Here is a 13,778-nt window from a genome sequence, read left to right on the forward strand (position 1 = left end):
TTTTGGGGAGGCAAGCCAGAGATCTTATATGTGAACCCTGGCAACCCTTAAATGACTTCCATGCTAGCAAACCCATCAGAAGCGTGGAAAAGATACTGCTGCCCTTCTCATTAAAATAGCTGCATTGGCTGTACTACCTTCAAACCAGATAGAACATCTATAAACAGTAAGTACCAGCAGTAATTGGTGCACTAGTATGCATGTGTGAGATACTTCTATTTCCTTGCGATCATTATTATACAAAGAACAAAGACCTCGCCAGACTCAAAAGCAAGAAGTGCAGAAGATACAAGCTTGGAGCCTAGTCGTTTCCATTCATGCATTAAAGATTTGGGATAAAACATCCCTCCATACACAGGTCTTGTACCATCACTTCAGCAGCTCATAAAGTAGCTGAAGACTTGCCTCTTTAAAAAGCAGATTATCCACCAGTCATGACCCTCCTTCCTTGCCTGTGGACCTACACCAGCAAGCACTTAACGATCAAACAAATAAATTGAGAGGAATGCTTGTGTCCTTCCTTTAAAGACCGTTCTGCTGCTGGTGCCCACCTGAATTACACATTTAGCGTTTCTAGTGGTGTTGGCAAAGCCAATCGGTCTGGCTTATGAGAAAAAATGTAAGCCACACCTGTTGGCTTTGCCAATGCTTAATATGCATTTGTTATTAGTTTTGCAAAATAATCACTTTTTTTTTCTTCCTTTTATGGTGTTCCTAATGCTAACTTTACCAGTCATCTAACTACAGTGAAGAAATTCTAACAGTTTTGCGTCTGTATCAGAAATGACAGGCTCATAGTTTGGTCTCAATCAAACTACTTTGAGTTTAACCCTTTGTTGCTCTTTCTTGGAGTTGGGGCAAGGGATTGTGAATGGCTTTCATCATCACTCTATCCATGCGTGTCTTTCTTTGGTGCTGTGGATCGTAACTGTTTCTTCTTGAGCCACTTGGAATTTACCTTAATGACTAGCTCATCCTGAAGTGCTAACATAAACTACATAAATCTGTTTTCTACATGCCTCTGAAATTACTTTGCCACTTCTGGCTAAGATGTCCAGGGACTGAATCTGTGCTATGCAAAATAATGAATTCAATCCTTTTACATATTAATTTATTTGCAGACATATGATAGATTAGGTTATTTGAAAAAACTGTTTTAGTGAGCCTCTAGCTTGCAGTGCCAAGGGTTTGCATCTACCAGCACTCTGTGTTCTTTCTCTTTAAGATTTCATGCGAGGTTGAGCGACAGCACATCAATTTTGTTTCCAGTGCTTGATGACATATGTGCAAAAGGCAGTGGTGCGTTCTCCTTATGGCCGTGAGTTCAGCTTTTGCCTCCACAGCGTGAGATGTACAGGGATAATGGACAAATAGTTTCATTTTCTCAAGCACAGTTCCTAAACGGCAAACTCATGAACTGAGAAATTGCTGAAATTCTTGAGATACTGAAATACCAACTCTTTGCAAAGCAGTGAACCTTGAGAATTCATTCTTCAGTAAATTCAGTGTCTGAATGAGAACTGAAAGTATTAAGAGACCCCCACCCCACGCTCCTGACTGTTTTATTAAGTTCTTAACATCATTATTTTATTGTAAAAAAATAAATATTATTTTGGTCTTATCGCTGGTTTGCGTGTATCTCAAAGTTTGCATAGGTGGAAAGATATATTTGTTAGACTGCAACAACAATAGAGCGCCTATTTGTAGCACTTTCCTGCTGACTTTACTCATCTGTACTTATGAGCTGATGGCATCCTGTTTAGACTTCAGTATATCTGTTGCACTGTATTTTTGTTGTTGATAATACTGTCCTGAATGAAGGCAATCATGTCCCCAGTCTTGATCCAGCTTTTAATGCATGAATTTTCTGTATCTTCCCAGACTGCGGTTTGAACGTTCACAAACAGTGTTCCAAGATGGTGCCTAACGACTGTAAGCCTGACCTGAAGCACGTAAAGAAAGTATATAGCTGTGATCTCACAACCTTAGTGAAAGCGCACAACACCAAGAGACCTATGGTCGTGGATATGTGCATCAGAGAGATTGAATCGAGAGGTAAGGCACACTGAAGGTAATGAAGTTTACTTGGTTATCGATTATTTGTGGTGCTATGTAGTGCGAGCTGGTTCTGGGACATTGGAGCTCTGTACGTTGAAACAAGCAAGTTTCATAGTTGAACATTGCAAGTAAACAACAACTGAACAAAAACTAAAATTACAGAGCAGGTGCAATGAATCCTTGTAGGTGAAGAGAATAGCCCCCTTGGGCTGTCCTGTATATTTTGCCTATTATTTGTTTCTGAAATTTTGGTTTTAAATGCTGTTTCCTAAAGATGCTATTTGGTACTCTCCTTAAGGAATTTACTGTTTTAGAGCCTCATTCCACCAGCACTTCTTTCCTTCTTAAAATATGTACATCTAGTGCAGAAGTAAAAAGGAAGCAGTGATGTATAATGTTGGTTGAAGCAGCTTCTGCAGTGGTTCATCTTACCTCTACAAGTACATTCCTCCTGTTGCCATTCACTGTTTCTTCTACATTTACCCGTGCCTTTTTGGGTATGGTACTATCTCTGAATGGGATAAGAAGATAAGGCATCCTTGTAGTTATTAGGACTGTCTTCATGCAAAAGGTTTCTGGATCAGAGGCCGTGTCTGACCAGCCATTGAATGTTAATTTGAATGTTGATGGGGTCACCAGAGCTGAAATGGTTAAAAGTGGCAATCCAGAATATCCGAACCACAAGGCACACGCGCCAATCCAAGGTGCTTCTGATACTGATGAACACCGTAGTGGGAGGAGCTCCTACAGCTACTTTTATAGATGGGGTTTTGCTTCATCTTGAAACGGAAAGAAAAGAGGAGTGTGTGATGACGGCATAATCAGGTGAGCAGGACTGATTTAATGTTACCACCTCCACCCCTTCCTTCTTTATTCTAGTCTCAACCTCTCTCACCTGTATCATCTTAGTACCACCAGTGGGCAATTTACAGTCAGTGGCGGTGTTTTAGCTAAGTTTAAAATTTGAAGTAAGCAGGGGAATGGAGTAGATGTCTCCAGCCGAACTCCACTCCTTCCCCGTGATAATCTAATGGCACCAGCTCCGACAGCCCCAACCCTGGATAACAGCTGACAAGGGCAAGAGTCACAGTTTGAGAGGACCCTACAAGGTTTTCTGACTGGGGTCTGAGGAGAGAAATTGTATCTAATAAAAGAAACGTAGTCAAGCATGATCCAGCCCTAAAGCCCTCCTTTATTTAATAATGTAATAAAGGGCAATGATTTGCGAAAGTCCTGAAGAAACTCAATATTAGATCCTATCTCTAAAAAGACGTGCAGGCCAAGATGTATGTGATGTCTTTTAGAGACAGCTGGGCTGAGGTAAAAACAAGTAGTTCCACCCTACAAACCTGTTTTGACCCCATGGGAGCTGCCAAAAACCTCTGGTGACCTGCTGCACTGACTCGAGTGGCGACCTTCTTAGAATAGGACTTCCAACAGGTTGCTTTTTCTTTAAAGTACATCATGGCTTAAAATAAGAATTGCAGTTATTACCCAAGTCACTTATTCTATAATCTCACTAAGGCAACACAATTGTCCCCTAGGAGATGGGTACTATCAGATACACTAACCTGAGATATCCTGAACTCAGCTGGAGCAATGTTCGTGCGTGTCCTTCCACGCCCCTCACTGCGATGCGGACCGCAATTCTGATGACTCGTGTCACAATAAAGGGAATGGGACAAAATAATAAAGAAAAAAGATGGGGTCTGTGGCTCACTGGACACCCTAGTCTGTGGTTGCCGAGTGGGCATTGCCATTGACGTAATATCAGGTGGACGTTGAGGATGTGATGCACACTATGATATTAACATAAACCGAATTACTCACAGATCATCACATCTAATGCAAGCCCTCCCCTGTGCATCCCACCACACTCGCTTCAGTATCTGGATTACCTTTTCACGCAACCAGATCAGCATGTAGCCTAGGATCTTGGCTCAGGAAGACTGCACGCTGTTGCCTTCTGTTAAGTTACTGAATAATCGCCTGAAGGAATGGAGCCCTTCTCCAATTCGTAAGTGCTGTAAGGCACTTTACATATGTGCCCCACAATAATGAACTATCCAGACCTGAACCAGGTAAACCTTCAGGTTACTTCGCCCTCCAACTATCTCTAGCGGCTATCCTTAAACATTGCAGCAAGCTGGGCATGAGATGCTGAGGGCAGTGTCATACATGCTAGCAGTTGTAGTCCTGTGTGTACTGACTGGTTACCTTTTGCAGAGTGCTGCTGTGGCGAGATTCTATTGTAAGGTGTTAAATGTGCGCCCTTGGGGGTGCATGACTGACGGCGAGACTTACTGTACAGTTTTAGATGTGCCAATGTCCACTGCAGGTCTGTGACACAGGATGATGTGCTGATGTCCACTGCATACTTGCGATATGGTATGACTATCTTCTCAGCAGACTTTAGACACAGAATGATTCACCAATGTCCTCTGCAGACTTGTGACTCGGGATCTACTAGATGCTGTTATCATGAAGTCCAATGGCGACCAGAACCGCTCTAAAGATGCGACCGAGGCCACACAATTCCTGATTGGCTGTTAGGCAGGTTGTTACTGGATGCAGCGGGCGTGCCTATATAGACCCAGTCCAATTAAGATGACAGTTGAGTGAGTGGCTCATTTGCAGATTGTATAATCACCAAGCCATGACCATGACTATTCTGGGTTGCTTATTTCCTGATTGTATAATCATCAGGGTCCAGACTATAACATAATGGTGTCAACACAACAACAACTACACACACAGTATATGGGGTGAGAGTACACACACAATCAGATGCACACATGGAAAGCACACATATACTCCACAAAGATGCACATGGGGTATAAATGTGGGTTTATGGAGAGCGCATCCTCAAAGTTCGCACAACGCCAGTCCAGGAATGCATATCACAAGAAGCGTCATATATGGTGGTGTATGTCCTCATGACAGGTACCTATAAAAGCCTCATATAAGTTGCAGCATTGGGGTTAGTAAGAAATTCAAGCACTTGCACCATCCAGTAGAACCCTGCCATGATGGACATCACCGACATTTTGACCCCATATTCCCTTGCAAATTTGGGTCTAATGTGGTCATGAGAATGAGTGGTTGAATAAGGCAAAATAACCCCCTTAGTTAACAAATCTGTCACTACCCAGCTCCAATCTTCACTTTTCCACTTCCCTTTAAAATACCTTCTTCATGACATTGGCTGCCTGTACCTCTGTCCCAGGATTACCCCTTCTAAGGTAAATGGTGAAGTATCACCTTGCTAATCCATAAAGGTGGCAGTACTTTTATCCCTTCTTGTGTTACTATTTGCTGGCTACCAACCATTGATTGGTAGGAGAAAAGTGAACCGAAGGTACAGTAGTGTAACAAAACTAAAATAGAAGAACAGGCCGATCTGTCCATCTTTTGGTTTTCAAAGTCCTAGTCGCCAATCACAGAGCTGTAGTGTCCAACTCTCTAACGCTCTAAAGCCTCTTTATAACCCTGCCTTTCTGCCAGAACAGGGAAGAGCTTAATGTAGTTAGAACATGCTAACTGTGGCAAACAGTGGTCTGGAAATAAAAGGTACAGTAGTACAGAGATAATTATAGATTCATCTCAGTGTGTTTGAGTGGAGTCAGTTGTCTTGTACGCCTAGATAAACTAAGAAGGAGGGATACTTTTTTGTCAGCCCATCCAAGGTACCATGCTTCAGATATGGTCAAGTGTCCATGAAGGAACATAGAAACTGAATGCGTTTTCCTAAGCAAGCCTTCCCGTAAATAAGTAAAGAAAATAGTGATAATTCTATAAATAGGATGTTATTGTTTAAAACCTGTTTTTGATTAAAGTTATGTAGGTGGGCGGAGATCATTCTGCATTTCCTTATTTATTCATTCAGATGCTACATCCAAAAACGTAATTTGCATGATGTGTTTCTTGTTTAAATAGCTCTTTATTTGTGTTTACATTTGTTATTACAACTACAGAGCACATTCATATTACCGAAAAAAGTATGAAGGAAACCACATCAAGAAGTATATCGCTCCTCACATGACTTATGTTTCTTAAGAATTTACAAAATATACACAGTCCTGCATGTCTGAATGAATCATGGAAATTAAGGAAAATGCTATTATGTTTTGAAATCTGATAAATGTATTATTCTTATCATAGGACTCCAGTCTGAAGGTCTCTACAGAGTTTCGGGATTTAGTGATCTTATTGAAGATGTCAAAATGGCTTTTGACAGAGGTACGTTTTCACCAAACGTTACTGTTCATTTGTGATTGTTTTGAATGTACATCCCAGTTCACATTGTTAATTAAGGTATTTAATTTACATTTTGATGATGAGAACTGAGTAATTAATCTGTAAAAGTGAAGAGTCAAGTCAGAACTGCACAAGATGTGCTCAGCGTTTGTAACCTATTGGGTGTTTTGTTCCACTGAGTTAAGATCTTGGTCTACAAACTGAAGACATATGAATGATTAAAGCACAGTGTAATCAAGAACCCCTGTATCTTGAGTTTTCTTTCAGTAAATTTGTTGGGACCAATTAAAAAATAAGATGCATACATTTTCAAAGACCTCAACCAACTTGTATATTGCTCAGGCAGAGTCCATGATCTTTCTCAAGGATGCAGGCAAGAAAATGATTTCTTTAGTGTGCAAATAATGTGCGAGTAAAAATAAAAAGTTGTAAAGTAAAGAAACACTGTAGCCTGATTTGCTAAAAGCAGCCCGTCCATTCTCTATCCCAGGTTTCTTGCTTTACTGTGTTTCCAGAAAGCTTTGTCAGCCAAGAGTTACTGAGATGTGAGTTACAGTTGTGGTTTTTGGACAAGAAGAGATAGTCCATCAGTGGTATTGCTGCGTGAATGCATTTTCAAGGAGTTGGTATTTATATTCACGTTTTCGAGATTAAGTCAGTGATCCCCATGTTTTGGATATAAGGGCAGAATCCAGAAAAATGTATTTGGGTGCTCAGTAGTTCTCCCTTCAGAGTGTTAGTGATACGATGACTTGGGTATCCACAAGCCGCTTGTGCAATTGCAATGGAAACAGTCTGCTTGTGATGTAATTTGGAATCTGCAAGCACTTTTCTGGTGTAGATATTATTACCGAGGAATGTAGTAGTTGTTTTACTGACTAGAAGGTTTTGGAGATTTCATGACCAGAGTATTGGATAAAGAATACCCAGGTAGGATGAAAGATACAATTTCTCTCATACTCAGTCATGACATCAAAAGACTTTTGATTGAAGGATAACTAGTATCAGTTCCAATTGTGGCAAATACAAGGCCAAATTAATATGTAACTAAAGTTGTATGAATTTTAAATGGTACTGCTGGGTACTATTGCATTTAGCTAAGCCAAATACTAAAATCTGAAAATAGCTCTCATTTATGTGGGCAAAAAAATCAATTAGTCAAGACCACTTAACACCCAGGAGTAAATAGTCAAAAATTACTTTCTATCGTAAGAAATTACTGGAGGCAGACCTCTAAAAGATGCGTGGTCTGCCTGTGGCACACAACTTTGTAGCAAGTGTATTCACCCTAGCCACCATCATACTAGCATTCAACTATGCAAATCTTAAGATATCCACAATAGTGAAGTACTGTTGCTTGCTTCACTTAGAATTGTAATAGGCATGGGAGGACCTGGCCTGGCAGTTCGGGCTGGACTGTTCCCATTGGGACGCATGGTCAAGACTGATTTGCATATGGCTGGGTCCAAACTGGAATGGCATGGTGAGCAAAAAAACGATGGATTTAGGCCCAGATCTCTGTACTGGGGTGAATGTATGACATTGTTCTGCATTCTGTCCATCAATTATTCTTTTTGCATTTGTCACCGCGAGTGGGACGAGTATGCCCAGACGTGGGTCCCGTGCCCTCCATGCCACTGGAGTCAAACTATCCTGGCTGAAATCGGTCCTAGGATGCTTGTTTCCAGTCCAGGGAGGACCTGGCCTGGCAGTTCGGGCTGTACTGTTCCCATTGGGGCGCAGGACTGATTTGCATATGGCTTGGCATTCTATCCATCAATTGTTCTTTTTACACACAAGACAGGGCACTACACAAACAGCCATGCTGTATAGTCAGAGGAGCCCGTCCAGGAGTGGCAGAGGAGGAACTCCTGGAAATAGGTAGTAAACAAGACTTGGTATATGCTTTCTGGCATCATATAAGAGGTTGAAGGACGCACAACCGATAGAAACTGGTATTGCACAACCTGAGATGCTATATGGGCTGAAAAAGTGCTTCCTACATCCACCTCCCCACCAGGTACAGCAGGCAGCGACCAAAAAGAATGGGCATTCTACAATTACCTGTAATATATCTGTTATGAGCAGTCCACCTTCAAGTGAAAAAGCAGCCACAGAAATCGATTAACCACACATATATGGGTCTCTAGAGACCACCCAGAAATGGTGATAACACAGTCATCTGCATGGATGAGATTAAAGAACCAAAAGAGAGGGTAATCAGGGATTCTCTTGAAGGAATACATTTAGGATAGAGATCATGAGAGGGAGTAGTAGGGGTAATGTTCAAGCAAGGCTTGAGGAAGGGTAGAATAGGCCAGAGGTGCTAGCCCTAGCCCTTTTGGCCTTTCAGGCCCAAACTGGCAAGAATCCACAGACATTTCTCCACACTTCACTCTGATGCCTGGGCTGGATGCTCTGGTATAAGAGTTTAGTCAAATTAGAGGATGTCTACCAGTGACCAGCAGTGAGAGTGACTGGAAGTGGAGGGCCTACTCACCAGAAATTAGGAAAAGAGGGGATCCAGTGGGGTCACTGCAGTTTTGGTGATGCGCTAGGAGGTGGTCAGGCAAGGAACGCAATTGACTGGGGATAACAATATAAACGTGTACCTACAAGTAAACAAATACAAAGCTGCACCCAGCTAGGTAGGAAATTAGAAAGCAAATGCCATGAAGGTGGCCACCCAGGACATGGCTGCAAAATACATTAATGCACACTGGAAAATTACTATACTGATCACATGCAGTTTTTTCAAATCCGTAAAGTCTGCGCTGAAGCAGTTACCATGATTTGTAATTATCCCAAACTATGTCTCTGGTTGCAGTGCTTAGGTGGTTTTTTTTTTTAACTTCTCTCTCTTGCTCAGAGCGTCAGGGAAAAATGTGGTACTTGGCAGAGAGTATGATTGGGAGTGAGGGAGAGCTGAGTCAGATCACATGACATTGAGGACCAATGCGGTCACTACAGTCAATTTGACTCTGGTATGGATTCGATACTGCTACTCACACTGCACTTGGAAGTAGATACCTGTGGTCACCAAGGATGTTCTTCGAACCAAAGGTGTCATCGCTGATCTCGGAGTTTAATGACCGCATTGGGCTAAAAGCTTGTAGTTGAGACAAATGGGACAATAAATTGGCTTTTAAGACCTAACATGCCTTCTTGAAGTAGACACTCAGCTACCTCAAAGCCTGATTGTTCTAAAATAATAGGTAACTGGTTTGTGTTCATTGAGCTGGAACTGCAATTTTACCCTGCAATTGTGTCCCCAAAAGAGTGCCTAATTCTTTTGTTTTGTTGGACACTGACAAAAATTCGCAGAACAAGGCAGGTCGCTATAATTTTACATTTTGTCTCGCATTTAGCCCATCCTGTTCCTAGCACTGAATATAAGCCATCTTGCTTTTATCAAAGAACGATTTGAATGAAAGCATTGCTATAGAGTTTCGAATCTTTCTTGTTTTCCCTGATTTGTGAGTAAAGTTATGCATCAAAACGAATGTGTACAATTGCATTTGCTGACTTTCTCTAACATGAATGTGATCAACTGAACAACGTCAGAGCCATTACTGGGTCTTGTGGCCGATTGTGAACAAATCTCATTATGTCTGAGTCTCAAAGTGTGGGAATTTGTACTATATTTTACAATTTCATAAGTATGAGTAATGTAGTAAAAGACAATGTGTTGTCTGATGCTGTCCTATTACATATTGTGAACTCCCCCGTTTCACATCGTGGTTTATTACATCCTGTTTTGAATGCCTCAGCCCTCCCTCATGAATAAAGAAATAAATAAAATTACAATTATATTTGGGACTGTTGCATCTACAGTGTTGTCCTTTGTACAGCATCGTGTGTTTCAGGTGTTTCTGGTGCAATGCAAATATTCTCTGTGGCCCTAGGTCTCAAGTTTTGTGCTACATCAAATAGCCAAGCTACAATTTATTTTGATTCCTGGTCTTATGAGATAATTGTTTCCTGGTCAAAGATCATTTATAAAATTAACACAATATTTATGTCGACGATTATAAAGTGGCTGACAAAGCTGGCTGCATACAAGACACGTGATAACACTAATTTACAAATATATTTATGCCTCGATGGTTGAGCCTTTCTTAATTGCAATCTGTTTTTGTTAGCCTAGAGGCAGGTGCCACTACGTAGGCGCAGATGTGTTGTTCTTATGAATATGTAATTTGAAAAGTATTCTTTAAGGAGCTAATTACCTTCTTCTTATAATTTAGATGGAGAAAAAGCTGACATTTCAATGAATGTTTATGAAGATATCAATATTATAACAGGTGCACTTAAACTGTACTTCAGGGATTTGCCAATTCCCCTCATTACGTATGACGCCTACCCCAAATTTATAGAATCTGCAAGTAAGTATGAACCAAATGCATGTGTGCATGCCATTGTGTGTTTGAGTTGAATGCTAATGTCTTTGTCTTGCAGAAGCTTGTTTTTCCATACACAAAATATTACCAAGCTAATTTCTTAAACAGATTTCTGGTTGCGTGCATTAATTTGCGCAATTCGAGAGCATTCGTTGAGATTTCTATTGACGTTTGTAAGCTTGTTGTAAACATTTTTCTATATCACAACCTCGTGAAGTCGGAAGCACTGCGAGACACAAATGAAAAACTATTGAATTGAGATATGCTTTAATGGCACCGGTTGCGCTCGGCTTGTTCAAAGAATGATTTTATTGAGCGTTATCTGCGGCGTGATTGTAAAGTTAGGTGAAAGTAGAGGAGAAGGTCTTGTGAGTAAAGCATATGGTGCATAAATCTTGTGAGCATGCTGCCTGCCTCTGCAACCGGAATATGCTCTAAATATGGTGGATTATTGCTGCTGTGGAGCCGAGGATTTGGGGGGGGGGAGGCAGTTGGCCACTGCCTCCTTCTGCCTGTCTTTCCTTTAGTCTGCAGTATCCGAAAAGACCCAGGCGAAGACCGGGAGCAGAGCTGAGACAGGGACTGCACCGGGAAGTGGAATGGGGTGGACCTGGCACCGAGGCCTGCCGGCTGCATCGTGCCTACCGCGGGACGTGTCCAGTCAGTGGCCCCACAAGACAAAGGAAGGAATAGTAATGCTCCACTTACTGGCTGCGCAGTGCCCGGACGTGCTTCGTAACTCGCACCGTGCCAAGAGCAGGCTGTTTGCCCTCTTTTGTAGCTGTTCCAGCCAGCAGGAAGCCCACAGAGACCCGACAGAGGGCACCATCCTGTATTGTAACAGAAGGCCCTTGTTTTATTATTCTGATTAGTCTCTTAGCTTTTCATTACAAAGGGAAGAATAATTAAAAGCTATGTTCTGCTTACTCCCTAAAAAGTGCAGAGATTACAATTGATAAAGTTGTATATGTGCTCGGTAGGTCAATGGCCAGGCCTGTGAGAGAGCTCAGTGGATCGATATACTGATAAAATAATTGCATTTCCAATATACTTGGAGATGTACAGAGCACAAAACTTGTTACAAACCAATAAAGCACAGTACAAGAGCACTAAACCAATAGAGCTTAAGAACACGGATTGAGGCTACTCGAGAAGCAAAGGTATTGCCCTTGAGTGAGGGGATAGGACAAGGAGGTATTAGGCGGTGTGAGAGGTGAGCTGAAGAAGCACAGGTGAAGTGCTCCTTGCATCTTCTGTGCATGCACGAGGTTATGGTATGGAGGGTTAACATGAAAATTACGCGGAATAAACTAGGTGTGATCTCTGGGGGGGCATGAGTAACCATGCAGATACATGATGGCAAGATGTAGCTGACAAGCAAGGGGGAATTAGTGGGATGCATAGTCTCCTCAGTGAGTTCCAGTCACGGGGATTTTACATTGTAACAAGGTTTAGCTTGAACATGTGCACCTCTATCTTTTCATGCTCTTTTCTGAAGTGTGTGTTAACAACCAATGACATCCAAGCCCTACTCGACCAAGGAGAGACTGCGGCTCTGATCCTCTTAGACCTCTCAGCAGCCTTCGGTACGGTCTCCCACCACACACCCATCGCAAGGCTCCACAACATAGGCATCTAAGGAGCCGCTCTGATATGGATCGCCTCTTTCCTCACCGGGAGAGTGCAAAAAGTCCGCCTTCCCACCTTTGCCTCCGAAACCAAGGAAATCATATGTGGAGTACCCCAATGATGCTCACTCAGCCCCACCCTGTTCAACACTTATGACACCTCTGGCCAGCATCACCAAAACCCACAAACTCGACCTCATATCCTACGCTGATGACACACAGCTCATCCTCTCGTACCCCAAAGACACCACCAATACCAATTTAAGCAAATACATGATAGACGTTACCAGCTGGATGAAGGACAATGCCTGAAGCTCTGACAAGACAGAGGTACTTATTTTCGAAAATAAAACCTGCCCATCTGAACTCGGACCTGCTCCTACCCGCACTGACAGTGCTTGAAATCTAGGCATCATTCTGGACAACAAGCTAAGCATGAAGACTCAGGTAATCTCCATCTCCTCCTCCTGCTTCTTCTTCCGCTTGATTCATAAGATTTTCAAATGGCTACCCCAAAGCTCAAGACGAACCATCACCCAGGCTCTCCTCTCCAGCCGACTCAACTACGGCAACGCTTTCTACGCAGGGATCGCAGCTCACCTCCTCCGACTAAAGACCATACAGATCGCCACAGCCAGACTTGTCCTGGATCTCCCTAGACAAACTCACATCACCCCCTACCTCAGGGAACTGCACTGGCTCCCTGTACAGAAAAGATGCGAGTTCAAGCTCCTGACCTGTGTAGAGCCTTGTATGCATAACTGCAGACCCACTTACTTGAACCAACACTACTAACCCTCACCACCCCCCCACATCTGACGTAGCGATGCGGAGGCCGCTCCTTCTCCTACCTAGCAGCGAAGACATGGAACAAGCTATTCTTTCATCTACAGACCTCCGCATCTCTTTCAAAGTTGCGAAAGTCCCTGAGGACCTAGCTATTCGGCTAATCAACTGGACCCTGCTAGTGCCTGGATACCCTCAAGGGTGACCAGAAGTGTTCTGCAAATCTACTGATTGATTACCTCTAATCTAATCATTTATCACTATAACTTCCAACCCTACAATAGAGCCTATTGTGATATCTGATCATTCATGTTTATTAATTGATCTGGATTTTAATTGTTCTATGTCTAAGGGAAGAATTTCCAGAGTGAGGAATTACTTAGACACCCCCCAGGCAAAAGAATACATTCTGAATGCAAATTATCGTTCCTTTGATGAATACTACTCTGACTCAATCCCAGTTACCACCTTACAGGATGCGATGAAAGCCACCCGTTTAATTATGATAGGCATAATGTCAAATAAAAAACAAAATATTGACTTCTAAACTTAACTCTCCAGCACGGCAAATCAAAACCACTGGAACCGGCATTTGTAAGCACTGAAGCTGAAGAACTGATTCTCAAACTTAAACCACTTAAATATGACT

General features: G+C 42.3%; 1 protein-coding gene across 1 annotated transcript in view; it reads left to right on the forward strand.

Annotated features, from left to right (window-relative positions):
• Nucleotides 1–13,778, forward strand: part of CHN1 (chimerin 1) — a 365,572-nt gene that overhangs the window by 338,671 nt on the left and 13,123 nt on the right. Inside the window, exons 9-11 of the mRNA XM_085645250.1 lie at nt 1,882–2,055; nt 6,220–6,297; nt 10,563–10,700. Coding sequence (XP_085501376.1) covers nt 1,882–2,055; nt 6,220–6,297; nt 10,563–10,700 — 390 coding nt within the window. The remainder of the gene's footprint in view (nt 1–1,881; nt 2,056–6,219; nt 6,298–10,562; nt 10,701–13,778) is intronic.

This window comes from Triturus cristatus, chromosome 3_1 (genome assembly GCF_964204655.1).
Source record: "Triturus cristatus chromosome 3_1, aTriCri1.1, whole genome shotgun sequence".
In the NCBI taxonomy this organism is placed as follows: Eukaryota; Metazoa; Chordata; class Amphibia; order Caudata; family Salamandridae; genus Triturus; species Triturus cristatus.